We start from the raw sequence: 26710 nt of genomic DNA on the forward strand, positions 1-26710 counted from the left end.
GCTGTGTTCCTGACGACGTTGGCTCAGTGTTACAGCGGAAAACGCTAAATGTTAGGTGGAGGAATGACTCGGTAAATGTCGGCACATAAATTCAGTGGAGCAGTATGGAGCAATAAAAATGATAGTTTTGAACTGGAGAATGAAATTCACAAAACTCAAATGCCCTTGAGGCAGGCTGGCAGGTGAAATCCGAGAAGCAGCGTGCTCTGAAAGACGGCCGCGGTAAAGATATGAAGGGGGCGGGGGGGGGGGGGGGGGGTAGTGCGGGCCGTGCCTAGACTTCCACAGGAAAATGCTCAAGAAAGCAATACACTGGGGAGCCTGGGTGGCGCAGTCAATTAAGGGTCCGGCTCTTGGTTTTGGTGCCGGTGGTGATCTCAGGGTCGTGGAGTCGAGTCCCACGTCAGGCTGTGTGCTCAGCGGGGAGTCTGCTTAAGTTTCTCTCTCCCTTTCCTTCTGCCCTTCTTCTCTGAAGTCAATCGATCAATCAATCAAAAAAAGAAAAAAAAGTAAAGCATAGTGCTGACCAAACAAAACGTGCCCCGGGCCTAGTTTTGCACGTAGGCCTTTCATTTCTGACCCTCACTGGAGGTAAAGGAAAATACAGGCAACATAAACCCACCAGGTATGGCCATTGTTGTGGCTGCAACAAGGGAATTTAAAAAGGCCTCCTTCACAGAGCTGTTGTAAAGATTAAGTGCGTCCCCTTCCTTTGCCTCTTCTTCCTTGTTATTTTATTTTTCTCATTAATATTATTTCTGACTCCATATCCCACTCTCCTCTTCCCGACTCCAGCCACACTAGCCATCTCAGTATTTCTCCAAGGTGTTTTAGCCTCAGGGCCCCCATTCTCTCCCCCTAGTGTTGGTCTCACTTCATGTGGGTCTCTTCCCAGAGGACACCTCCTCTCGGGAGTGGCTCTCTCTCTCTCCCTCTCTCCCCCTGCTTTGTTGTTCTTCATTGCACATGGCGCTGCCTGACATTTTATTGTCTATGTATTTTTTAAGTTATCTGTTTATTCTCTCCCCTAGAAGGTAAGCTCTAGGAAGGCAGGAATTTACCTAACTTGTTTAATGCTGTGTTCACAGTTCCTAGAAGGCCCCTGGCGCATAGTAGACATTCAGGAAGTATTTGTTGAATACCGTTGAGTGTTCAAGGTAGAACCATCGTGTCTTATTTTTTACTTTTCCCCCCAAATCTCAAAAGTACGTTTGTGTAATTAGTGATCTAAAGAGACATTTCTTGCAGATGACTCGAATGTGTAAAACTCCTCTTTGTCTCTCCTAACTTGGGTGACAGGTCAGCCGTGCAGAAGCTGGGAGCAGAAGTATTTGAAAAGGTCTACAACTACCTCAAGAGAGCAAGGCACGAGAAGGCCAGTGAAGCTGAGATCCGGGCAGCTCTAGAAAAAGTGGTGCCTCGTGCCGGTGACTGTTTTGAAGTAGACCAGCTCCTGTACTTTGAGGAACAGTTGCTGATCACAGTGGGTAAAGGGCCCACACTCCAGAACCCTCACCAACAATTGTAAAAACAAGCAAGTCCAAGGGGACAAACCCATTCAACACATAAGCTGGACTTTATTATGGGAAATGGGTACAATGCCAGGGCTACCATCTTTATTATCAGTTCCTTGTCAAGAGGAGTGAGTCCTTTAGAGAGTAGTAAACCTATCTGCCTCTACTCTGAGTCATGGGCCAGTCAGTGTTTGTTCTATACTCTGAGGAAAGCTTGTGGACCAAGTGTGGCTTCCTGAAAAGCATTCCCGCAAGTGTGCCCTTGGTGCTTCCACAGGGTTGGACACCCCCCCCCCCCCCCCGCCCCGCAACAGCTTGGAAGATTCCATCTACCCTTGACCATTTCCACTTGGAGGACAGGCTCGGTGCTTGCCTGCCTCAAGTCCCCGTGCTCTATGGTCAGCCTGCTCCCCACTTACGTCGCTGAACACTGGCTTCTGACACACTGAGCTGCTGACCAGGAGTCACAAATGTTTGTCTCAGGTGACCTGTTTTGGGTCCACTTTTGCCCTTGCCTGCTTAACAAGCAAGATGTGCATATATAGATATATGGACCTGGACTAAAAATCTAAAAAGCAATTCTCTTCTGTGATTGATTCTCCAAGCTCATTCTCGGAGTATTGAAGACTTTTATTCTTAATAAAGATATTTCACATGATTACAAAATAAATCACCTATTTTATCGTTTTCTTATCTAGAAGTATGTTGATGAATGTAATGCGTCTGTGTAATCATTATTACCGAGAGCAGCTAACATTTGATTTTTGGGGTGCCTATTATGTGACAGCACTTATGGCTTTAAGGGCCTTCTGTCATTGGATCTTTTCGAGGAGGAGAGGAGAGATTACCCCCATCTTTTAGCTTATTTACTGCTTATTTACTCAGCTACCAGAGCTGAGCTGTCACCCCGGGTCTGTCTGATTCCAGTGCCCATGATCTTAACCACTCTGCATGTGGGCTTTCAACCAAGAAGCTACATCAGACTTGCTCGAGGAGCTTCTTAAACATACACACGTTTAAACATACCGTTAAAGAATTATCCTGACACGTGTGAAAACAGTAGAGAAGACTTTATTCAGGACGATTGAAATAGGGGAGAGAGACGGAGCTCAATGCCAAATGCAGCACAGAAAGCTGGAGATTTAGACCCCGGGGTGGGACGGGGCACAGTAGGGCTCAAGGGATGTAAAGGTACAAAGAGAAGACACCTAGGGTAGGGGAAATTGTTGTCAAACCGACTTCACAGGACTCTTGCTGAAGACAGGCCAGGGTGACCCATTAGCAGGGATGGGGGATTCTCACTAAACTGACTTAACAGGATTCTGGCTGAGCTGGACTCAGCAGGCTGGAGACAGGGCCCAGGTGGAGGCCCAGCTGAACTAGCGCTCAGGGGAGCCTGTCTGAAGTTCCGTCAAGGAGAGAACCTTTGTCAACACCCAGCCTTCCCCGCCTCCTTTCTCTGGGGAGGCACGGGGCCAAAGCCTATCTTCTGTTACAAAACGACCTGGTGAATGTGACGCACGCATTATGTAGTGGTCAGCATTCTGCCTTCCGCTAACGATGGAGGACACTGAGGCAGCGTGCCTTACCGCCCCGTCATGGCTGGTGCTGTGCCCCCCGCACAATGCAGTGCCTTTTAGACTAGTGTTTCTCACCTTTGAGCATCAGGATCACCGGAGGGCTTGGTAAAACAAATTCAGGGCCCATCCCCAGCACTTCTGATTCAATAGGTCTGGGTGGAGACGGAGACTTCACGTTTCTTACAAGTTCCCGGGTGATGCTGATGCTCAGGTGTGAGAACCACGCTCGACCACTGTTTGAGACCCTTCCTCCCACTGCTTCTGCCCCCGCGGTTGGAGCAGTGCTTGGGTCTGCTCTGCTGGGGGCCTGACTCATCTCACTAACATCTCTGAACGTGGTATGAGGACTGGGAAGAAGGGCCCAAAGCCTTCAGCTGCCTTGCCGTGAATATACTCTGGAGAGGCAGTGATTGGGAGGGGAAAAAGTCAAAGTGTGACTAACGTGGCTTCAGGGAGTTCGATGGGGTCCATTCAAGGACAAGGGAGCATGGTCACCGTGCTCTATGTCTCACTCCCACCTCTGCCCAGCAGCCAAGGGAACCACAGGAACCCACAAGCTCTGCTGTGCTCCAGGCCTTGTGAACATCACTGTTCTGTGTTCCCTCAACTCCTGTACACCGTGGAGACGTGTTGGGGCCAGCACGGACCTTCACTCTGCCTCTTCCCCAAGCTAGTGATGCCCACCCCCCTCCCTCCCTGCATGCTGGGCACTTGTCCCTGGCTGGCAGGTGATCCTCGTGCTGCTGATCTCACAGCCCCTGCTGGTCTGGGGCAGGAAAAATAGGCCTCAAATAGTGTCTCCTTCCTGCGGTTGGAATCTGAGACTTTGCAGAATTCTGACCTTGAGCATGTTGTCCAAGCCCAAATCCAGAACCTGTGACCACTTCCAAGGTAGAACACTGAAGATCAGGTTTGTCCTTGGAGGCCTAGGACATTTCCATTATTCTGACAGGGAAGAGACCTCAGCCCCTGGACGGGCTCCACAGAGCTTCCATATCCTTTTATGACCAAACAGATTTCAAATGGATCTGGAAGAAGGGGACAATAGTAGCAAGTTATAAAAGCTTCTGAATCTTCTTACTAGTGGTTTTCATAACATCAGAACAGAATACTTGTGTGAGTTTCTAGCTATAAGAAATAGCTAGATTTCAAATAGCCCCTGCCATCTTTCACAGATGAATGTTCCCCGGAACAACACCCTGGATTTAAGAACATGTTAGGATCATTCCTCTACCCTTTAGGCTCTGTGGCTGGGACTACAAAAAAACTGACAAAACAAAACAAAACAGATTAACAGGAGAAAACCACCATTTGCTTCACTGGGAGTGAGGGTGGTGGGTGCAAGATTGAAGGTAACTAGAAAAAAAAATCGCTTTTTATTATTACTATTGGGAAAGTACTTTCTCCTTCAGCACGGGTCAGTCTGGATTTGGGGTGACTCCAGGGTTGGTATTAATCACTAACCAAACTGCAAGAGTGTGGTTCACTGGGTGAACTGCAAGATGGTGGGTGGAAACTGGCCAGGGGATTAAGGAAGGCGGAAGGTGCTGTTATGAAACCATCACAAGTATGAGGGAATAAAGGGACCCTGCTGGCTTGCCGCTTTGTAAAATACATATATATATTTCACAAACACCAACTGACCTTTCTGCTTTCTATTTATGCAGAGGAAATGCCATCAGCTATTTTGGATGGTGCGGAGATAAGGCACACACAGGGGAGTGATAGAAGTTAATTATTTAATGTATTTGGGGCTGAGGCTGGAGCAAAAGCTCTAGGTCTGTTATAAAGTCTGGCCATCACAGTGGGCTCAGGATAAAGGAGGCTGACAAATTAAACAGGAGCTGCAGGGGGGAAACACCCCATTCCTCTTTCAGGATGATGGGACCACTAACTAATGTGTCAGAAGATCGGGCCAGGAGCAGAGCGGCCCCAGCCAACCTGTAGAGTCACCCCAGCCAACGAGGAATAAAGCAGAACTGCTCCAGGCGATCTGGAAACTCGGGCCAGAAGCAAATGTTCATTGTGGTAGGCTTCCCAGGTTCTTTGTTTATTATGCAGCATTATTATGGCAATAAACTAACCGATATACCCGACACCACTCTCTACCCCTTCTCTTAACACTTTTTATCAAGTCCTCAGGCTTCCTTCTTTTTGGCATTGATTTTTATAAATTTGGGGGAAGTTTCCTTCTAATGAAATGATTTAGTGGTTTCTCAGAAAAAATGGGGATCCTCTTTTTCAAAATGGTGAACCGTGAACTCTGTCCTTCCTGGCTTTCAGCACATTTCCAGACAGTGTGGTGCAGGGGCTTGGAGTCCACTAACACCGCCTCATCTGCAGATAGGGTCTAATACTTCTTTGGATTTTACTTCGATGTGTATTTGAGTTCCCACCCCATACCAGGGATTTAGGCACACAATTTTGAATGATAAACATTCAACAGGCAATGGAAACAGCCAAAATGTCTGTCAACGGGTGAATGGGTAAAGGAAACGTGACATATTTATGTATATACACAGCGGAATATTATTCAGCCTTAAAAAGGAAGGAAATCCTACCATTTTATACAACATATGCTAGTGAAATAAGCCAGATACAGAAAGTCAGATGCTGCATGATCTCACATCTATGTGGGATCTAAAAATGTAAAGCTCAGAAGAGCAGAAATTAGAATGGCAGTTGCCAGGGCTGGGGTTGTGTTGTCAGATGTCGGTCAAAGGTTACAATGTTTCAGTAACACAGGGCCAGTGAGTTCTGGAGACCTAATGTACAGCATGGTAACTGTAGTTAAAATATTGTATTACTGTACACTTGAAATCTGCTAAGAATGTAGGTCCTAAGTGTTCTTACACACACACAAAAATGAAAATGGTCGCGATGGAAAGTGATAGGTATGTTAATTAGGTTGATTGTGGTAGTCATTTCATAGTGTATATCAAAACATCACCATATGCTCCTTAAATATATACAGTTTTTGTCCATTATACGTCAGTCAAGCTGGGAGAAATTTCATCAGGCAAATACGAGGGAGGAAAAGATCTCGCAGGCCTGAAGAACACAAACATGGAGGACACAGGACACAGCATGTGCGTTCTGGGAGTTTGAAAGCTGTTCGTGCTGGTGGCACATAAAGTGAGGACGATTACGTTAGGTTTGAGAGGAAGGCACAGTGGGCAGGCTCCTCGAGCCCAGTGACCCCCCCCTCTGGGATTCCTGTCTTGTGCAGTTACCGCTCCCATTGCCTCATGGTGGCCTGCGTGACCAATAAAATACTGTAGAAATGATGCTGACTTCTGTGACTAGATCATAAGACATGGATTCCATCTTGCTTTATCTTGGATCACTCATTCTAGAAGATGCCAGCCACCATGTCTCGAGGACACTCGAACAACTTTATGGAGAGATCTATGTGGCATAAAATTAAGGCTTCTGCCAAAAAGTCATCACCAAGTTGAGCCACTGGGGAAGCAAATTCTCCAGCCTTCGTGAAGCCTTCATTTGACTGCAGCCCATGCTGACATCTGCACTAAGACCTCACAAGAAAACCTGAACCAGAACCATCCAGCTAAGCCATTCCTTAATTCCTGACCCATGGACACTGAAATAGTAAGTGTCCACTCTGGTGTTGTCACTACATTTCACAATATAATTCAGTAATAGATCACTCATCCAGAAGGCAAAGCTCGGATGTGAGCCGTTGGGTTTGTCTGCTGTGTCCTGTAGCCGGGGGCAGCCCCTGAAGAGGTATTGCGACAGGGCATGGCTTTTAGCTGCATCCTGTGTGGACGGCCCATTTGAACAGGGTGAGGCTGAGGGCGGGCAGTTAGGTGTGGTCCGGGGGAGAAAAGATGAAGTCAGGGCATTGTGGAGACAATGCTAGGAAACCGGGAGAACGAAGGACTGACTTCGGTGGGGAGGGAGGGAGGGTGTCTGTGAGGACTCCTAGGTTCCTGGCATGGGTGACTGGACCGTTCACAGAGCTGGGGATACAGGAGATGCGGGGACAAACACTGAGTCCATTCCTGAGTATGTTGGGTTCGGGGTGCTCGTGGGGTATTCAGGTGAAGAGGTCCAGGCATGAAGTTGGAGGTGTCTGTAAAGTTCTTATCATCAATGGATCCACCTAATGAGCTCCAGACAATGCGGCAGTGGGTATTTTTGATGCTGGACCTGCAAACAACTAAGAGTGGGGGTGCCTTCTGCAGAATGCCACCTCCTTTAAGGCTGCTGGATTTGATTTCAGATTATGTGAGTGCCCCCCAAAATAATAATCACAGCATCTAGCCCTGTTAGTAAGTCCTTTTGGATGAACCCCAACTGGCTCAGCCCGAAGCTCCCTGCTGGTGGCATCTCCTCCCCGCTCCGCCAATGCATAGTCTTCAAAAATCAGCGGTTCTCAACCTTGGCTCTGCATTTGAAACCCCTGGAAATTTTTATGAGGATTAAATGGATTAATTTAAAATTTCCTGGTAGACGGTAGATGTTGGTCACAGTCTTCTTTCTGCCTAAAAAGTGAGACTAGACGCTTACCTTTTTCTCCCTCTCCTGGACCAAAAGGGATTCTGTCTGTGAAAGAGTTTTGTGAACCGCAAAGCTTTATTCAAATGTAAATGATAACCTTTAACTTCAGGAAAAGTCAAAGATCTTTTTATTTTTAACTTTTTACTATGGAAAATATCAAACTGTATAAAAGTAAAGAGAATAATATAATAAGCCCTTGTTATGGAACATCACTCAACTTCAGAAATAATCAATTCACAGCCAATCCTATTTTATTTCTGTTCTCACCCACTACCAACTCACTGCATTATTTTTATCATAAATTTATAAATATTTCAGCATGTATCTCTAAAAGATAAAGAATCTTTTAAAACTGTAATACTATTATACTTTAAAAATTATCAATAATTGCTATCTATCAAATATCCAGTCAGTATTCACACTTCCCATCTTACTTTTTCTTTGTTTCTTCAAATTAGGATCCCAATAAAGCCCAATTGTTTCAACTGATATGTCTCCTCAATCTCTTTTTATGTATAGATTCTACCTCCATCTCTTTTTATCCCTTGTAATTCATTTATTGAGGAAACCAAGTCATTGGTCTTGTAGAGTTTCTTTTAGTCTAGATTTTACTGGTCGCATCCTCATTTTTAAAAAATAAACTTTATTTTTTTAAAAGATTTATTTATTTGAGAGAGAGAGAGAGAGAGCAGGAGGAGGGGCAGAGGGAAAGAATTTCAAGCAGGCTCCCTGGTCAGCGTGGAACCTGACAACACAGGGCTCAATCTCAAGACCCTGAGATCATGATCCGAGCCGAAATCGAGAGTTGGACGCTCAACCCACTGAGCCACCCAGTCACCCCTAAACTTTATTTTTTGTAGCAGTTTTAGATTTACAGAAAAAGTTGTGAAGATAGTACAGAGCTCCCATATAGTCTGCCCAGCTTCCCTATTACTAATATCTTATGTTAGCATGGTATATTTATTACAATAATGGACCAATATAAATACATTATTATTAATCAAAGTCCATACTTTATTCAGATTTCCTTAGCTTTTATCTAATGTCCTTTTTCTGACCCAGGATCCTATCCAGGATACCACATTATTGCATTTAGTCATCAGGAATCCTTAAGGTCCCCTTTGTTGTGACAGTTTCTCAGACTTTCTTCATATTCAATGACCTTAACAGTTTTGAGGTGTGCTGGTCAGGTATTTTGTAAAATGGCCCTCCTATGGGGCTTAATGCTTTCCTCACAATTAGATCAGGTTATGTCATTTTGGGAGGAAAACAGCTAACATTAAGTACCATATCCATCACAAGATATCAAGGGTGCCTGCCATCAACATGACTCATCACTGTTGATGTTGACCTTGATTCACCTGGCTAAAGTAATGTTTGTCAGGTTTCTCCTCAAAGTTACAAAATTGCTCCCCAGCCCCCCGCTTCCCATACTGTCCTCATTGGAAGGAAGTCATTATTTCACAACCCACACTTACAGAGTGGTCAGTTGGGCTCCACCTGCTGGAAGACAGAGTATATAAATTATTTCAAATTCTTCTGCATGGGAGATGTCTCTTCCCGCTCATTTATTTACTTATGTATTATTTTTTTCAGTAAGCTCTACACCCAACATGGGGCTTGAACTGATGACCCTGAGATCAAGAGTCACATGCTCTACTGACCGAGCCAGCCAGGTGCCCCTACTTATGCAGAACGGACCCACAGATCCTTACTTTATACTTTGGGTTATAATCCAATACTTCTTTATTTTACTGGTCAAATTGTTTCAGCTTTGGCCACTGAGAGCTCTTTCAGTGGGCTCCTGTGTCCCTGTCCCTTTGACATAGTCCCATCAATGTTTTTTTTTTCTTTTCATTAAAAAAAAAGAGAGATTTCTCACATCACAAGATGCTCACACGTATATTTCTTGCCCCAGTGCTTGAATCAGCCATTTCTCCAAGGAGTCTTGGTTCCTTTTATTAGAAAATGGTATTGGAAATCAAGCTCTGGGCACTGGGTATGCTTTTTGCCACTGGCGTATCCTTCTTCTATACCCCCTCTCAGCTGACAGAGCGAGGAAATTGGTGTATACTAACCCTTGTGTATGCACATATCTATAACTATTTCTATATGTAACCATCTGTATCTAAGTTAAGCTAAACACAATTTCATACTGATGTCTCCAGCTCTAATCCACTACCACATGGATCATTTTAGGTTCTTCCTGATATTTAAAAAAGATTTTTTAAAATATTTCTTGTAAAATTGTACTTAGATCCAGATTCAAATTCAGTTTTTTTGGCAAGAATATTTCATACTAGGTGGTATATTCTTCCATCATGAGGTACATAATATCTGATTTTCTTTTGGTAATGTTGCAGTCATTGATGATCATTCCCTATGATCACTTACAGTTTAAAAAATAGTAAAACTATGATTGGCTCTTTTTTCTTTGATTAACTGCAATACCCTATATAAACTTCCCCTTATTAACTACTTGGGAGCCCTGAGGTACAGCCCATAAAAAAAAAGACAGGATAAATGCTTAATCCTTTTCCTCCTCCTCATTATTATTATTTTAGGATTCACATAGTATTTATTGAATCAATGGATTGATGATCTTGGAGCCTCCCCAAATTTCTCAGTTCTCTGTAATTTAGGGTGTCTGTACATTTTTCATGGCCTCCTTAAGCCAAAAGAAATAGATATCAATTTCACTTACTGAATAGTTAGGTCCAACCATCTTAGCAAGTGTATATGTCCTGACCACATGGCACCTGTTTGTCACCACCTAACATCTCAAACCCTCATTCTCTGTTCTACACTGATTTTCATCCCATACTTGCTTTTCATCACAACTGCTAAAAACCCAGCTTCACAAAGATATGACATCATCAGAAAGGATGTAGCCTTCTAATGTTGAATCTAATCATTGAATCGAAGCCAGCAGTGTTCTTGATGTCTGAAAGAGACTACTAAATTTTACATTTCAGAATTTTTGTTTTTAACTTATTTTAGTTTTATTTAAAAAAAAATTTTTAAAGATTTTATTTATTTATTTGACAGAGAGAAAGAAAGAGGGAGAGGGAGAAGCGAGGCAGACACTTAACCGACTGCGCTACCCAGGTGCCCCATTTCTTGTTTTTATTTTTAGCATTGAAGTATAGCTGACATCCGATGCTATATTCGTTTCAGGTGTACAACACAGTGATTTGGCAAGTCTGTACATTACTCAGTGCTCACCATGGTAAGTGTGGCCACCGTCTGTCATCACACAACGTTATTAAACTACCATTGCCTCTATTCCCTGTGTTGTACTTTTCATCTCCATGACTTATGTATTTTGTAACCAGAAGTTTGTACCTCTTAATCCCCTTCATCCATTTCACCCAGTCCCCCACCCCATGACCAGCGAGTTATTTTTGGTTTTGAGTACCATTATGAACTTGGAGTAACTCTTGAGGGACATGGCATTGCTCAGCGATCTACCTCCAGCCTTTACTTCCGTAAACTGTGCCTCAGGAGGGTGGAATGGGGAAGGGGATGGAGGCTGGCTTCCCCCAACAGAGGCAGAAAGCAGGGCAGAGGCAGAGAGCAGTTTGGAAAGGGATGGCAAGACTGGGGAGGCAGGAAATCTTGGGGACTTTCATATTCATTCATACTGAAAAAGCTCTGGTCTCCAAAGTCATTAGTCCTTATATAGCTGTTGCCTTGGTTTCATAGAGTTTTCCACATCGCCTTAGAAATGGCTGAATTCATCTTTAAAAGCCTCCTCCAGCAACCAGGAAAGAAAAACAGCCTGAGGCTCTGGGAAGGGAGCGTTTCTTCCATGTAGGAGAGAAAAGCAAGTGGCCTTTGGAATGTTAGGGATAAGGGTTGGGGCATTGGTTGCTTTGCCTGAAAACAAATTTAAAAATCACCACCGGAGATTCTGATCCAGTTGCTCTGGGGCAGGACCATGGAACTGGCAGTTTTTGTGAGCTTTTTGCAAGGTGATTCCAATGTTCAACAGGGGCCATTTCCAAGCCCCCTAGAACTCTAACAGGCCAATGAAATTGTGCCATACTTACAGTCTCATCACCTTGATCCAGCAGCCGGATTCTAGTAGACGCTGTCTCTGCCATGTTATTCAGAAGACGAAGCTAGGAAAGATGATGCCAGGAACACCCCCTCTCCCCTTGGGATGCTGAGGCCTGCTGTTGGCTGTGTTCCAACCCACAGGTCTTTAATATAAGACACATCACTCTGCCCCTACCCTCAACTCCAAGGACGGCTACAATAAATTTGTGCTGGGCACTGTTCTAGGTACTTTAAACTTTTCACTATCTCTAACAGGTTGGTATCATCTTCACTTAGGAGATGAGCAACCGGGCATCTGAGAGAGTTAAATGACTTGCTAAGGTCACAAGCCTGTGTCTGGACAGTTCATGGTCTTTGCTATCATGAGCTGTCACTTACAGGTTGTGGCTTTAAGCACACGCCCTCTCAAGGAGCTGCCTTCTCCCTTCCTTTGTACAGTGAAATACTGACTCTCTCGGTGTAGGCGCTATCCCCACGGGGCCTGTGAAAGGTGGGGAAGGCCTGGCCTGGGGCGAGGGATTCTGAATCCCTGTTCCTCAGCGTCAGGCACTAGGAAGCCCCTGCCCTGGGAATGGGCTGTTCCCCACCTTCCTTCACAGCTCAGGGGTCTGGTGTGTATGGGTAAAGTCCGGAAAGCCTTCGGCACTTCGACCTCTGACCCTTCCTGTGAGCACAGCTCACACCCACAGCTCTTACCTCACTTAGCCTTCCCCTGAGAATCGCATCAATCCTATCCCGTCCTGCCCTATCCGCTGCCTGCCGCCGCCCCAATTTCTGTCCTGAGTACACGTGTTGACCCCCCCCCGCCCCCGTCCTATAATCCCCCATCTCAAAAACTGCCGCCGCCATGCGCTCTGGCCATAAACTCTGACCTCACCCCAGCGCAACTCTCCAGCGACATTCAACCAGCCACTGAGTCGCCTCCGCCGCCCCCCACTCCGCCCCGCAGGGCAGCCGTTGCAGCCGTCGCTCCTTCCCATCCCCACTGCCCAAGGCCTTCCCAGCCCCGGCCCCAGCCCCGGGCTCCGTGTGCCACCCGAACCAGACCAGCTGCGGTTCCCGGACGCTCCCGGGCTGCCTCCAGCCCCAGGCCTCGACCCCAGGCTAGCCCGCCCCGCCACCCGCCGGCTCCAGGGGCCCCGCAGGCCCGGCACTGTGACGGAAGCCTGACTTCCCCGCCTGGCTCCCCGCCAGGGACGCCGGCCACGCCTCCGCCCCGCCCCGCCCGGGGCCCAACCCGGAGCAGGCTTTCGGTTCTCCCGAGTCCCGCGGCCGTTGCCGGCTCCCCGGGCCTGCAAGCCCCGCCCCGATTGGCTACCGCCGGGCCCGCCTGCCCGCTTGGGCCCTCGGGACGGCGGCGGGGACTGCGTGGGACCATGGCCGGGATCCGCAAGCTGGAGCTGGAGGAGGCCCTGGTGCTGCGGTCTGGCTGGCGGCACGCGTGCCACGCGCTGTTATACGCGCCGGACCCCGGGATGCTGTTCGGCCGCATCCCGCTCCGTTACGCCGTCCTGGTGAGAGGGGGGCGCCCCGCCCCTCCCCCGCCCCCCCACGCCGCCCCCGCCCCCGTCCCGGGAGACGCCAGCCGGGCGCCCGGGCGACCCCGCTTCCTCTCCCGCAGATGCAGATGCGCTTTGATGGGCGCCTCGGCTTCCCCGGCGGCTTCGTCAGCGTGCAGGACGGCGGTCTGGAGGCCGGGCTGAACCGCGAGCTGACCGAGGAGCTGGGCGAGGCCGCGGCCGACTTCCGCGTGGAGCGCGCCGACTACCGCAGCTCGCACGCGGGGCCCGGGGCGCGCATCGTGGCCCACTTCTACGCCAAGCGCCTGACGCTCGAGCAGCTGGTCGCGGTGGAGATGGGCGCCCCGCGCGCCAAGGACCACGGGCTGGAGGTGGGGCCCCGCCCGGGAACCCCACCCCCATGGCCTCCCTGCCCCCGAAAGCGGATCCCCCACTTTCCTGGGGGGTAGTTGGGATCTTGGGCTTCTTTCACCTGGTTGACAAGCCACAGCCAGCGTAGTCTCCCCCCAAGGTCTCTGTCCCTTTCCCCCCTTTTACTGGCCTCTGCAGTTGTTTATCTAGAACGCACCTATCCAAAGCTCTCTTGTCCCCATTGATTTGGCCAGGCCTTGCACCGTAGGCCCCCCTTGGGTAGGAGATGTGGCCTTGATGCGTTGTGGGGGAACTTTGTCTTGGGCTAGGAGAGTAGGGGAGTAGATTGTGTATGGAGATGGTTCTCGAACTTTGGCAGGTATCAGGACAAGCTGGGAGGCTTACTACTGACCTCACTCCCAGAAATTCTGGTTCAGAAGGACCTGAGAATTTGCATTTTTCTGTCTCTCAAATAAAGAAATAAAATAAATAAGTTTCTTTTTTTTTCTTAAGATTTTATTTATTTGAGAGACAGAGAGTGCGAGCAAGAGAGCAGAGAGAGAGGGAGAAGCAGACTTCGTACTGAGCAGGGAGCCCAATGTGGGCCTCGATCCCAGGACCCGGGGATCATGACCTGAGCCAAAGGCAGACAACACTTAACCGACTGAGCCACCCAGGCGCCCCTTGCATTTTTCAAAAGTTTCTAGATGGTGCTGATAAGGCTGGTTTGGCGTATTTTTGGAGAACTACTGGTGTAGGGCCAAGCATGTATCCTGGAGGCAAGAGGCACTACCAGTGTAGTGATGTGGGAGGGATTAGCATTTATGAAGCTGGATGGCATGGTCATTTGTCTGCGGAGAGCTGGGCCCACTAGGTATAAGATATAAGTCCTCAGGCCTAGTTCTGCTGGACTGATAGGGGATGAGACCTCTGATCTGGAAAGATCTGTCTAGGCTGAGCTCCCTATCTCGTCGTCACCTGTCTCCTCTCTTTCACAGGTGCTAGGCCTGGTACGGGTGCCCCTGTACACCCTACGGGATGGTGTGGGAGGCCTGCCTGCCTTCCTGGAGAATTCCTTCATCGGCACTGCGAAGGAGCAGCTGCTGGAAGCCCTCCAGGATCTAGAACTGGTGGAGCCTGGTTCTCTTACAGCCTGGAAGGTCTCCCTACCTCGCTAGAGGCAACCCTCTGTGGACCCATGGAACCTGAGATGAGGATCTTGGTATAAAGGAGGGGAGGAAGGAACGGGGAAGGTTTTCTCTTCCGGGCCTGGGCCTGATAGATGATAACAGATTAAAAGAAGTATGTGCAGTACATTTGAGCAGAGCCCCCCCCCCCCCCCCCCCCAGCAATCTCAAAATCCAGAGCAAAAATGTGCAGCTCATCCCAGGGACCCTGGCAAATTCTCAGAGCCGGCCTCCTCTGTCCGTTTGCGCACACACAGCATGGCAGCCCCCGGACATGTGAATGTGCGGTCTGTGCCCACATACAAGCTGACGCCTCCCCCACAACCCCTATGTGCAGTTTAACCAGCAAGTGGCACATGTGGGGTCTAGCTTGTCATCAGAGCTGTCTCCTTGTTGTGGAGGGGAACCTCTGAACCAGGGGAGCGTCTCTGCCCACCCTCCTACATGGCTGTTCTCCAGGCTCTAGCCCAGTTCATGCTTGCTGGAGAGGAGAGAGAGAGAAGCAGAGGACCCCTTTCCCCTGAAAATGGCTGCATCATTGCCTGGGTGTCGGCAAAAGCAATATACTCCTGAAAGGTGGTAGAGGGTCCTAACCAACCTCCTGCCCTCTTCTGAAACTGAGCAGAAGGGGTGAGAAAAATGGCCCAGTCTCCTTGGACTTGAGACTTCTGAGTCCTGGTGCATCTCCTCCAAAGCTTTCATCTGGGATTCCTTAGACTGGGGACATCAGAAAGGAGTGGGCCCAGCCCTGGTCTAGCCCTGTTCTGAGCAAAAGAGCCTGCCAGTAAAGAAGGGCTTAGACCTGAGCCTCAAAACCCTTCACTTCTTTTGACAAATAATCTGTCTGAGGTATTCGAGGTGTAGGGATGAGAGAGCCATAGGTCTTGCTCTCCTCGTGGTTAAAGGGCTAAATGGCAAATATTTCAGGCTTCGTGGTCCACATGGTTTTTGTAGCATCTGCTCAGCTCTTTCGTTTCAGAAGCAGCAGTGAACAACACATAATGGGCGTAGCTGTGTCCCAGTAAAACTTACTTTATCAAAGGAGGCGACCAGCCTGAGGGCAATAGCGTGTCAACGCTTGCTGTAGAAAGGACGATAAGTAATCAATTTAATTATGATGTTATGATGCCTATTTACTTGTTTCATTTATGTCAGTGTTAAGAAAATAAAAGATTGATACAGGTCTCGCCTTGATGTGTTTTACTTTTTGCTCAGGTGGTCTGGAAGGGCCGGCCCTCTCTGAAGAGCATGCATGCCGAAAGATAAGGAGGAAGTACAAGGTGGGAGTGTGGGAAGAGTATTGTAGGTGTTCCAGGGAGTTGCACGTGTCAAGGTTCTGGGGAGGAATCTTGGCAGATTATCCCACACCAAGGGTAGGGGAATTAAACTCCATTTCTTGACTGGGATGGCAGGGGGATAAGCAAAGGATTTGCAGTCATCTTTCATTTGCCAGAGCGTGGTCTAGAAATGAAGCAGGCCAGTAATTAGGCTCTAGTAAGTAAGGGGAGAGGACGCTGGAGAGCGGGCAGGAGCCAGATGGCACGTCACAAGGCATGGCCAGGGGCTGGCGGTGTGTGCAGCACGGCCTGGAAGGGGATGGGAGAGGGAGTGGGAGGGGAGGGAGGCTCCCACGGCGCCTTACGTGGGAGATGGTGGCGGTCGGCGCCGCGGTGGGAGAGGAGGTGGGGAGAAGCCGGTGCATTTGAGAGAGGTGTTGCTGGTGTCATTGACAGGCCCTCTGATGGACTGAGTGTGGGGTGAGGTGAGGGAAAAGAGGGTTCAAGGATGACTTTTTGGTTTGTGTCTTAATTTATCCAAGTTGTGGCTGGAGGGAAAGCCTGCGTGCGGGCGGAGAAGCTTGTGCGGGGGACAGAATCAAGGTCATTCTGGGCATGTCGAGACAAAAGTCTGTGAGTCATCTGAGTAAAGACGGAATGGCAGTTTGTTGGACGAGGTCAGGCAGGGAGAGAAAAAAGAAAAGAGGGCTCAGGGTGGGGCCCTGAGGAAGCCTGGGTCCCCGGGTTCAGGGGGAGGAGCCGGCCATGTTGAAGAGGACCAGGAGGTGAGAGGAAGCTGCTTTAAGACGGTGAACTCTGCCAAGTGCTTATGGGAATTTTGGTAAAATGAGGGCAGAACTGTCTGTCCAGTGGATTTAGTAGCAGGAGGTTATTGGTGACTTCGAGGGGGGCAGTTTCAGGAAGGGGTGGGAGGAGAGTGGAAGGCAGACCGGGGTTGGGTGGGTGGGTAGTGGGGGACCGCACAAAGGGAGAAGTTGGTCCAAAAGGGGTGTGGAGAAAGGGCCTGACACCTGGAGAGGGTATGGGGTGAGGGGCAGCGTTTCTGGCAGGAGACGGAGCATGAGTGTGTTGTGATGGGAACAAAGTAGGAAGGGTGCTGAAGGGCCGTATGAAAAAAAGGAGGGCTGGAGCCTCTGACAGGAAGAGGGAGGGGCTCAGGGAGAGGAAGAGGAAGAACAGAGGATGTGGAAGGCTGCATTAGTGGTAGGATGATGGAGTTGGACCGCCTTGATCGAGATGAAGTGAGATCCATCAGCTGGATGTCGGTGGAGGATGTTCCCAGAAGGTACGAAGCTGTCATTCATCACGGCATGGAAAAGCAAGTTGGTTAAAGAACGAGCAGAATGGCAGGGCAGGGTTGAGCTAGGGGTGGGTCAGTTTCGAGTAGGGATCTGGGCCCTCTGGTGGGTCGGGGGTGGGGGGTATGCACGCATGCACCTGTCTTCCCATCCCAGGCGTTCAGCAGCTAGGATGAAGCCTCCGGTGCCGAGCTGGGTTTTACAGAGGAGCGCAGGGAAGGGAGAGAGGCAGGGCGGGAAGGAAGGGCTGCACTAGAGAAACCTTAAGGATGGGCCGTGGGGTGAGAGGTTTGATCTGCGCACAAAGGGAAATGAAGACAGGTACTTCAGGGGGGTTAGCGCATGAGGGGTCTTGATGAGGCAGAACTCCCAACAGGTGGGGCCGGTGGGAGTCGTTCGTGTCTGAGCCAGAGGCGGATGCTTCTGAAATTGAAAGGTGGAGCCGTCACAGGGCAAGTCAAGGTCCGTGTGATGAAGCAAGACGCAGATGTTGGAGAAGCTAGGGTGGACTAGGAGCCACCGTCCTTAGTGAACAACAAGGGTGACCTAAAGGCCAGCGACAGCTGCCAGGAGGGGACCGCGGGCATGACAGGGCAGCGGGAGACTCCAAGGAGAGGGGCTTTTGCACAAAGGAGGGGTGAGTGGTGGGCCGGAGGCACAGCGGGGAGCAGTGTGGTGCTGTGGCGGTTCCTGGCCCTGGAAGGGGCTGGGGGTGGGGAGCAGCTGTAGAGACAGGGCCTGGGCAGGTCCGCCGGCCCCGAGCGCATTCTCGCATTCTCGGGTGTGGCCTGGCTGAGCCTCCCACCTCCCACCGCGTTCACACAGCCCCTCGGTGGGCCTGCGTCTCCTCTCCCTGCCTCCTGGCACTTGAGCCCTCAACCTACTTTTTTATTCCTACTCAGTCTCCTTATTTTGGTGAGTCTCTGGTGATGCTGAGGGGGAGCATCCGTGGCCTTCCTGTGGCCTCCCACGCACATACCGTCCCAGTCAGTGAGCCATCTTAAAGGCGTCCATCGTTCCGTGGCTTGAGTACGCGTTGCTCGCCTCGTCCCTCCAGTCCACAGGCAGGCCAGGGGGCCGGCAAGTCTCTCGCCGCGGTCTCTCCCTCTCTCACCCATAGTTGTCCCTGCTGCCGGACGGGGACACCTGGGAATGGTTGTCCACATGGGATCTCCCTGACCTCGTTAAACCAGCCATCGGGTGGGGACAGCAGCCTTCCCAGCGGTCCTGCCCTTAGCCGCTGTGGGGACCGTCAGCCAGCACCTGACCTATTCCTTATCTGGAACACTGGGGTTACGTTCCTGGGGGGAGGGCTCACTGAGGCAGCACTGGGGACGGGGCCTCGATATTCACTGGTACTCGATGCTGGCCACGTTTGGCTCCTGTTTGTGAGCATGTTTGTCTCCGGGAAGCTGAGCAGCCCAGGCTGCCCCCCGCCCCCCGCAACCCCCTCCCATGCCCAAACATATTTCTGCCTTTCTCAGAATCAGCTACATATTCACACTTCTCAGTTCTGTGCTTTTTCCTGGATTATGCGGCTGCTGGTGCTGAGTTAACACTCCTGGGCCCCAGGCTGTCCTGAGCCAAAGTGGTACTCAGTTATCAAGTTTCTGGCCAACCTTTTATAGGCAGCAATATCTGAGGGAAGTGTCGCTGGTCCTTCCCAGATACTTGGGTCCTCAGAGGCTGCTAAGTGAAACAGAGAAGGCAGACGTAGAGAAGTGGGAAGGGATGTTTTCTGCGAGTTTCAATCTCTTGCAGAGAAAACATTTTTTTTCCCCATACTTTCTACCCCACACAGACAAAATGAACGGGACAAAAAAATGAGAGGGATAAACATTTTCTCTGTGATGAAATTAGTGAATGGTATCAGAATTTGAGCCAAACGAACAGAGATTGGCCCTAGGCCTACCTCAGAGGGGCAGAAGAGCAGGAAGTGAGGGAATTCTATTTAAAACACAATTCTGAGGAAGAGGGACTGGGGACATGGTCAGGGCAGGGGAAAAAGAGAAACATCCACTGGATTTAAGGCCACAGAAAACTCCGTAAAGGAGAAACCACATGGCCTCACCTCCCCTGGTCCCTCTACTTTGTATCTGACTCCGCTTGAATATGGAAGCCCGTGTTCCCTCCAGTGATAAAGGCAGCCTGGCAGAGAGATGAAACCACCTTGTAGGCAAAGCAACACTGGCATACAAGGAAGGACAGGACCTGCGAAGGAATCTCCTCCCCTAGCAGACTGGAGGGAGTCTGTGTACCGGCTCTTCCCCAAAGTGCTCAGCTTGCCCGATACAGAGATGCCAACCCATGTCCGGAGCCCGTATCGTTCCCTGTCCCCCATGGGTTCTGTTCCTTTTCCTAGGCATTCCCAGCTGATGCAGTGGTGAGGACACCCCTCCTTCCACAGAGGGAGAGGAGCCCTGGGTGGGGTTTCCAATAATTATAAAGAGCCCTTGGAAAAACCCCAGCGAGGATGGCTATTACCCACAGCCCCAGCCCCCCACCCTCCGCAGGTCACAGGACAGGCTGATAAATGCACAACTTCTTGTTGTCTAGGACCAATTCCAAGGTGGCGAGTAGGCAAAATGCAGGTAAACAGGGCAGGGTGAGCCGGGGAGTGGCCCCCATGCTTGTCTGAGGGCCAAAGAATAGAAGAATTGCCTCTAATTAATGATAACATGAGATCTGTTCCAAAAAAATGAAAGGAACCCTGGATGTAAATGATAAAGAGCATGCTCTGGGAGATTTATTCCAACGAACAGAAGCAGTGTTTGCTCAGGGACTAAGGAGAACATGGACTCTGGAATGAGGTGAAAGACGAGAAGTAGGTGGCAGCACCAAAGAAGGGCTTCAAGGACACAGACCTCTCCATTAGCTCTGACTTACCCCGGAACAGCAAAGAACACTGCCCACGCTGGAAGCAACTACCACTGATGTCAAGAGCAGGCTTAAGAAAACCTCCTAGAACAAAATAAGTAGCAAACAAGGAAAATGACCAGAGAGAACGCGAGAGGTGGAGAGACCACCCAATGGAAATCCAGAGTACTGTTAATTGATAGAATGAAAATATTAACAGGTAGCCCATAGAACGTACCACACCAAGAGCGAACCTGCGGTAAACTCTGGACTTTGGGTGGAATGATGGGTCATGTATGTGCATCAGTTAACAAGTGTACCACTGGTGGGGGGTGTTGGTCAAGGGGGAGGCTGTGATGTGTTGGGTGGAGGCATATGGGGAATTTGTGTACCTTCCTCTTAGTTTCGCTGTGAACCCGGTATTGCTCTAAATAATAAAGGCTTAAATATTAACAGGCAGGACACATGTAAAATAAACAATATTTTAGGAAACAAGAAGAAACCTTCTCTAAACTAAAGGAGATCCAAACCTGCAGATTGGCAGGACTCCCTGTGTTCGGGGTTGGGGGGGGGGGAGACAAAAACTGAAAAACAACAGCAGGATGCTGTTCTTTATTTCAAGCACATTGGTAGGCAGGAAAATTAGGTCACTTACAGTAGCAAAAACTTCCTATCTCCCCAAACTGATATTCAAATGCAAAAGCATGTATATTACCCACATGGTCTCTTAGGAAAACAACAAAAATGTTCTTAGCAGCCTACAAGATGAATCAAAGCAAAGAACTGATCAACGGGGGAAATTGTGTAAGAAACTTGTGAGCACTAGCTCCTCTTCTGTACAAACTTAGTGCTAAGGAGTTGTGCTAATGATGGGTATAAAATAATACAAATACAAATACCATTGAAAGAAAATATGTATAATGTAAAAATTAAATAATTTGATGAATATGCTTGTCCCAAATTGTAGATCATTCTAGTAAACGTCAAGAGGGAGGAGATGGAAAGAAGCGCAAAAATATGCTAATTTTACTGGGGAAATGAATGGGTACTGTTTGGTTTCTGAAGTTGATAATGACCTCACGGTGGATTAAAAACATGAAATTTTTACTATTTCAAGGGACATGCCAGAGCAGTATGATTCTGGTTGAATGCGAAAAGATGGGCAAAGAATACCAGGTAATTGCAGTCAAAAAGTAAATAATTGTCATAATATTAATATCAATATCAGTATCAAAAGCACTAGGTGGGACTAAGAACTCTTCAACTGATGAAGAGCTTGTCCACAACGATCACATAATTGTCATGAATTTCAGATTACATACAGCAAGATCTATGGGAAATGCAAGGAAGAATCACCAGAATGTTTTGGGGAGACGACAAACACATTTCCTCAGTCCTTGGTGGTCCTTGCTGCTGGGCAGGCACTAGTCCAAGCTCTTTTCATATATTAACTTGCTTACTCCTTAGAGCAACCACACGAGGGGCGCCTGGGTGGCTCAGTTGGTTAAGCAACTGCCTTCAGCTCAGGCCATGATCCTGGAGTCCCGGGATCCGAGTCCCGCATCGGGCTCCCTGCTCAGTGGGGAGTCTGCTTCTCCCTCTGACCCTCCCCCCTCTCATGCTCTCTCTCTCATTCTCTCTTTCAAATAGATAAAATCTTAAAAAAAAAAACCAAAAAACCCCACATGAAATGGAGATACTATTATCGCCATACTCCAAATAAAGAAACTTGGGCACAAAGATCAACAAAACAATGACTATGCTTCACCTCACAAAGATTGAACTCTAACCTGAAGCAGAGCATATACCTTCAGGACCCAGGAAACATTTGGCAAGCGAGGTACTGGGCCTTGTAAAACCTCGACAAATCCTCTCCAGTCTTGTACTGCTTCTCCAAATGAAGAGAGTACATACCACATGGTGTGACCACAAAATGATGCAACTAGAAATAAATGATAGGAATTCTGAAATTTTTTTCTTTAGGCTTTTTCATACTGTCTGAATCTTTTGCAATATGTAGGTATTCTATGTTCATAAGTGACTAGTTAAAAAATAATTTTTTTTTCTTGTGAGTTTACAGAAACCCGGCCCCCAAAATCTAAAGAAACAAGGAGGGGCTCCTGGGTGGCTCAGTCGGTTGGGCACCCAACTCTTGATTTCAGCTCAGGTCATGATCTCAGGGTCATGGGATTGAGCCCAGGGTGGGAGCTCTGTGCTTCACAGGGAGTCTGCTTGTCCCTCTCCCTCTGCCCCTCCCTCCATCACACTCTCTCAAATAAATAAACGAGTAAAATCTTTTTTTAAAAATTAAAAAGAAACAAGGAAAGGACTCCGGTGGGTGCAGGACCTGTCCCAGAAGAAGAGTGGGGGAATTTGTCGAGTTGTGGGAAGGCCTAAACTCTCCAACCCCAAAAGAGAAAATGCAAGTGGAGCCCAACTGAGCAGGTGTGGACTGAGCAGGTGTGGCCCCGTGTCCCCCCAGGCCCCTCCCTCAGCCAGGCCACCGGACACCGCAGTGTGGCCCGCTGGCCTGGGCTGGGCCCTCTGGGTGGCTGGGGGAGTGGGGAGCAGATCTGAGGAAGGAGCAGCTCTCCAAGGGAGGCGGCAGTGATGTTGTGTCACATAGACAATGGATTTTTTTTAATGCTCATAATTTTTTTTTTATTATGTTCAGTTAGCCAACATATAGTACATCGTTAGTTTTTGGTGTAGTGTTCAACGATTCATTAGTTGCGTATAACACCCAGTGCACATCACAACACATGCCCTCCTTAATACCCATTACCCTGTTACCCACCCCTCCTCGAGATCCCCAGTTCATTTCCCGGGGTCCATAGTCTCTCATGGTTCATCTCCCTCCCTGATTCCTCCCCCTTCAGATTTCCCTCCCTTCCTCTATGGTCCTCTGTGCTATTGCTTATGTTCCATATGATAATTGTCTTTCTCTGCCTAACTTACTTCACTTAGCATAATCCCCTCCAGTTCCATGCATGCTGATACAAATGGTAGGTATTCATCCTTTCTGATGGCTGAGTAATATTCCATTGTATATATGGACCACTTCTTCTTTATCCATTCATCTGTCAATGGACATCTTGGCTCTTTCCACAGTTTGGCTATTGTGGACATTGCTGCTATGAACACTGGGGTGCATGTGCCCCTTCTTTTCACTACATCTGTATCTGACAACTGATTTTTAAAAAAGGCCAGGCACTCACGCTTCCTCTTTGTTCCAATAGGGGCAGCACTAGGGGTTCCCCGCATTTTAATCATCTCCTCTTTAGTTTCTTATCCTCCAACCCCCCAGAGTGAAGAAAACCATGTGGCTCTCAGGCTTACTGAGGACAAAGTCCCACTCTCTTTCACACACGAGCCACCGCCCCTCCGCCCTCCCTCAGCTCTCTCTTGCCGGAGGCACAGTTTGCCTAGTAACTCTGACTCTTACTTCCGGAGGGAAATATTCTCTGGCCCTGACCTTCCAGACTAGATTAATTTCCTTCATACCATATTGAAAATGAGAGTAGAAAAATAAAAGAACACGCAACCCCCCAAAAGTAGGAAAGAATATTAAAAAGGTGTGCCAGGTAATTCGTCGTTGTTTTCTGTAATTTTCCCTGGATTATGTCATGTTTGTGGTCTTTTTCAGCTTTTTGAAGTTGTGATTTGATATTCTAAATTGGTTTGGTTCCTTTCTTTCTTTCTTTTTCTTTCTAATTTTGGTTGTTGTTTGTTTTAAGAGCATTCCCCAAATTGTGTAAGATTCACATCCCACAAAACCTAGTCCTGCCCATGTGTGGAGGCCTGGCACCCCCTTGCTCGGATGGGACAGGAGGATGCTTTCTCCACCCCACACCCCCAGAAGCCCCTCATGCTAGGACTGAGACAGGAAGGAGGAATTCACGGTCATCTGTTTAACTTTTTTTTTTTCTTCTTTTAGCTTCTGGGATGTCTGGGTGTCTCAGCTGGTTAAGCATCTTACTTGATTTCTGCTCACGTCGTGATCTCAGGGTTGTGAATTTGAGCCCCACATCTGCCTCTGTGCTCCTCGTGGAACCTGCTTAAGATTTTCTCTCTCCCTCTGCCCCTCCCCACCCTTAAAAAGAAAGCTTTTTTTCAGCTTCCAGAGCTAACTTGAATTATTTCTTATTTATGCAATAGATGGTAAGCTATCTAAATTTTCTATTCTAGAACTTAGGGGTGATGAGGAGGAGAGATGAGGGAGAGGGAGTAATTGTATCTCTGTGAGCATAAAGTGTCTGGGACACCAGGTGTTTTCCAGTTACTATTGTCATGTAACAAATCATCCTAAAACTCAGGGGCTTCGAATTACAACAATCACTTTATCTTTCATGATTGGAGTCAGATAGAGGCTGGGAGCCTGAGGAGCCGGGGGCTGGCCAGGCATCTCTCTCTGTCCACATAGTCTCGTAGTCTCAGGGGACTTTCTCCCAGCATGGCTGCCTTAGAGCAGTCGGACTGCTTACGTGGCAGGTCAGGATCCAACATGGCAGTTCCAGCAAGCAAGATGGAAGTTGCATGGCCTTGTCTGACTTAGCCTCAGAGGACATAACAGCACTTCTGTCCCCTTCTACTGATTACAAAGAAGATGTAAACTCACACAGCTTCATGGGGTAGGACAGGAGGCTCCATCTCTTGATAAGGGGGTGACAAAGCTCTAGAAGATCACGTGTGACATATTTTTGTGGCCATCTTTGGAAAATACAATTTGCCCCTGGGTGGCTAGAAATGTTTATTACAAAAAGAGAATATGGGATCTGAAAACACTTGTTGCTGGCCTACCCAATTTGGCTGGATTAAAACCAGAGAGTCCTTGACAGCAGCTCCTGCTATAGGGCGGGCTTTGAAGCTCTCATCCTTCTCCTTCAGAAAATGGGCCTCACGGCGAAGATGCTGCCCAGAGTCAAATCACAAGTCAGAAATCTCTGGAGATGGACACACGGTGGTGCCATGTAAAAAGGCCAAGGGAAAGTTCTGGATCCAGGATTTTCTCTCTGATAAGTTTTAAAGAAGTGATAATATGCTCAGAAACATCAGGTCAGACTTACCGTTGTTTGCATTATTCTACGATGCACATTTTAAAATCTCTGAAATCAGGATGGTCTTACAGTTGATGCCAGGTAGTGGTCTTGACTTAGCTGTCATTTGCTGCAATCCGCCTGAAAATTTTTGGAAGGAATATCCACAGCTGGGAGGAAATCCCAGAGACTACTGTGGATAGCTCAAGAAATGTTGCAACACCATGGCTCTCGATGACACAGAAGTCAACATTCCATAGAAAAACTCAGCCACCTGTGACCCCAAGTTAAAAGAGCTGGACACTGTGTGGAAGTGTGAGGACTATCTGAATCGATTTATTTTGCTTATATTTCCTTTCTGTGTATGCACAAGAGTAAACTATGATGAAAACTCAAGTCTAAAAATGTCCAAAAATCCAAAAAAAAAAAAAAACTTCCAAGTGATAGGAAAGCATTGTGTTATGGCTTAATGACAGTCATTTTCTTTCTGAGAGGTACAGAAAATAATATGGCGTGCTGCATCAGTGAGGTCTTAGAGTGGGCGAAAGGCAGGATGGGAGAAGCCTCATTGTCCACTTTGGAGGCATCCGAAATCATACGTGACTTCTAAGAAACAGCCCCTGGTATGCAGGGAGGTCTGAGAGACAAGGAGTCAAATATGCCAACGATGTGGGTGCTCTGGCTCGCCCGCTACCCGAGGCACCAGGCAGAGGCTGGGACAGGGCAGCAATGAGCATGGGAACCAAGAGGTGGGGTGATGGAGACCAAACACTGTGGCTTGAAGCGGCTTTGGAGCCAGTGAGGGATAACGCAGGGTGGTGGAAGAGGGAGGAGGTTCTGAGGTAGCAGGCCGGGAGGGTGAGGGCCTTAGGCCTGCCTGTGCCATCAGGGACCAGGCCAGCCCCAAGTATCCCTTAAAGGGGACTAACAGGCTTCGGCCAAGCAGGGCAGGAGATCACAGGTAGACAAGGAACGGTCTCAAGAGCTACCTGGCTGAGGCAGGCACGGGTGCAAGCAAAACCTTTATAGATCAGTTGCTTATGGAAGGAGTTACAATTGCACTTGGGTTTGTGGTTGGGACGGATGTTTTAGGCAGAATAAGTTAGCCTCTTGAACCACTCATAGTGACTCGAGCACCCTTGTACTTTAAGATCCATTCAAATATTGGCTGCATGACCCCATTTCCCAAAGTAGCATCTGTCATCAGTTGAGGCAGCTTCAACTTCTGGGAACAAAAGAGCCAAATGTTTGAAACTGGACACCTGGTCTCCATAGGCATCAGGCACCAGCTTTCGGGCACTGCTGAGAAAATGCCAATCCTCTTTTTAGTAACACGGTAATTAACGTTAAATGCTGTCCATTCCTGGAAGGTCCCCCTTGCCCCAAGCCTCTCTCATGCCTGCTTGTCCTTCAAAGCTCATCACCCCTATAGGGCAGCTTTTCCCCTTCACTTCTGGGTTGCTATGGCAACCAGAGAATAGCAC

The 26710-nt window shown here is 48.5% G+C and overlaps 2 protein-coding genes across 7 annotated transcripts in view; both read left to right on the forward strand.

Annotated features, from left to right (window-relative positions):
- Positions 1-2160, forward strand: part of NEK11 (NIMA related kinase 11) — a 243966-nt gene extending 241806 nt beyond the window's left edge. For 3 of the 6 annotated variants that reach the window (XM_027583555.2, XM_027583557.2, XM_027583556.2), the window contains one exon: positions 1300-2160. In XM_027583555.2, coding sequence (XP_027439356.1) covers positions 1300-1528 — 229 coding nt within the window. In that variant the 3' untranslated portion in view covers positions 1529-2160. The remainder of the gene's footprint in view (positions 1-1299) is intronic. The other 3 variants (XR_003518009.2, XM_027583558.2, XM_027583561.2) reach the window with 3 other exon arrangements.
- Positions 2161-12903: 10743 nt separating this feature from the next.
- NUDT16 (nudix hydrolase 16) lies at positions 12904-15921 on the forward strand. Its single transcript, XM_027586288.2, has 3 exons — positions 12904-13194; positions 13302-13571; positions 14550-15921. The coding sequence occupies exons 1-3, from the start codon at positions 13057-13059 to the stop codon at positions 14727-14729; spliced, it is 588 nt and encodes a 195-aa protein (XP_027442089.1). The 5' UTR covers positions 12904-13056; the 3' UTR covers positions 14730-15921.
- The last annotated feature ends 10789 nt before the right edge of the window (positions 15922-26710 follow it).

This window comes from Zalophus californianus, chromosome 1 (assembly GCF_009762305.2).
Source record: "Zalophus californianus isolate mZalCal1 chromosome 1, mZalCal1.pri.v2, whole genome shotgun sequence".
In the NCBI taxonomy this organism is placed as follows: domain Eukaryota; kingdom Metazoa; phylum Chordata; class Mammalia; order Carnivora; family Otariidae; genus Zalophus; species Zalophus californianus.

What these genes read in the sequence shown, in the direction of transcription:
- NUDT16 (XM_027586288.2), top strand. Translation starts at nt 13,057, where the DNA reads ATGGCCGGGATCCGCAAGCTGGAGCTGGAGGAGGCCCTGGTGCTGCGG. An exon ending in CGCTCCGTTACGCCGTCCTG is followed by an intron (nt 13,195 to 13,301) that starts GTGAGAGGGGGG and finishes CCTCTCCCGCAG; the next exon opens with ATGCAGATGCGCTTTGATGG. An exon ending in CCAAGGACCACGGGCTGGAG is followed by an intron (nt 13,572 to 14,549) that starts GTGGGGCCCCGC and finishes TCTCTTTCACAG; the next exon opens with GTGCTAGGCCTGGTACGGGT.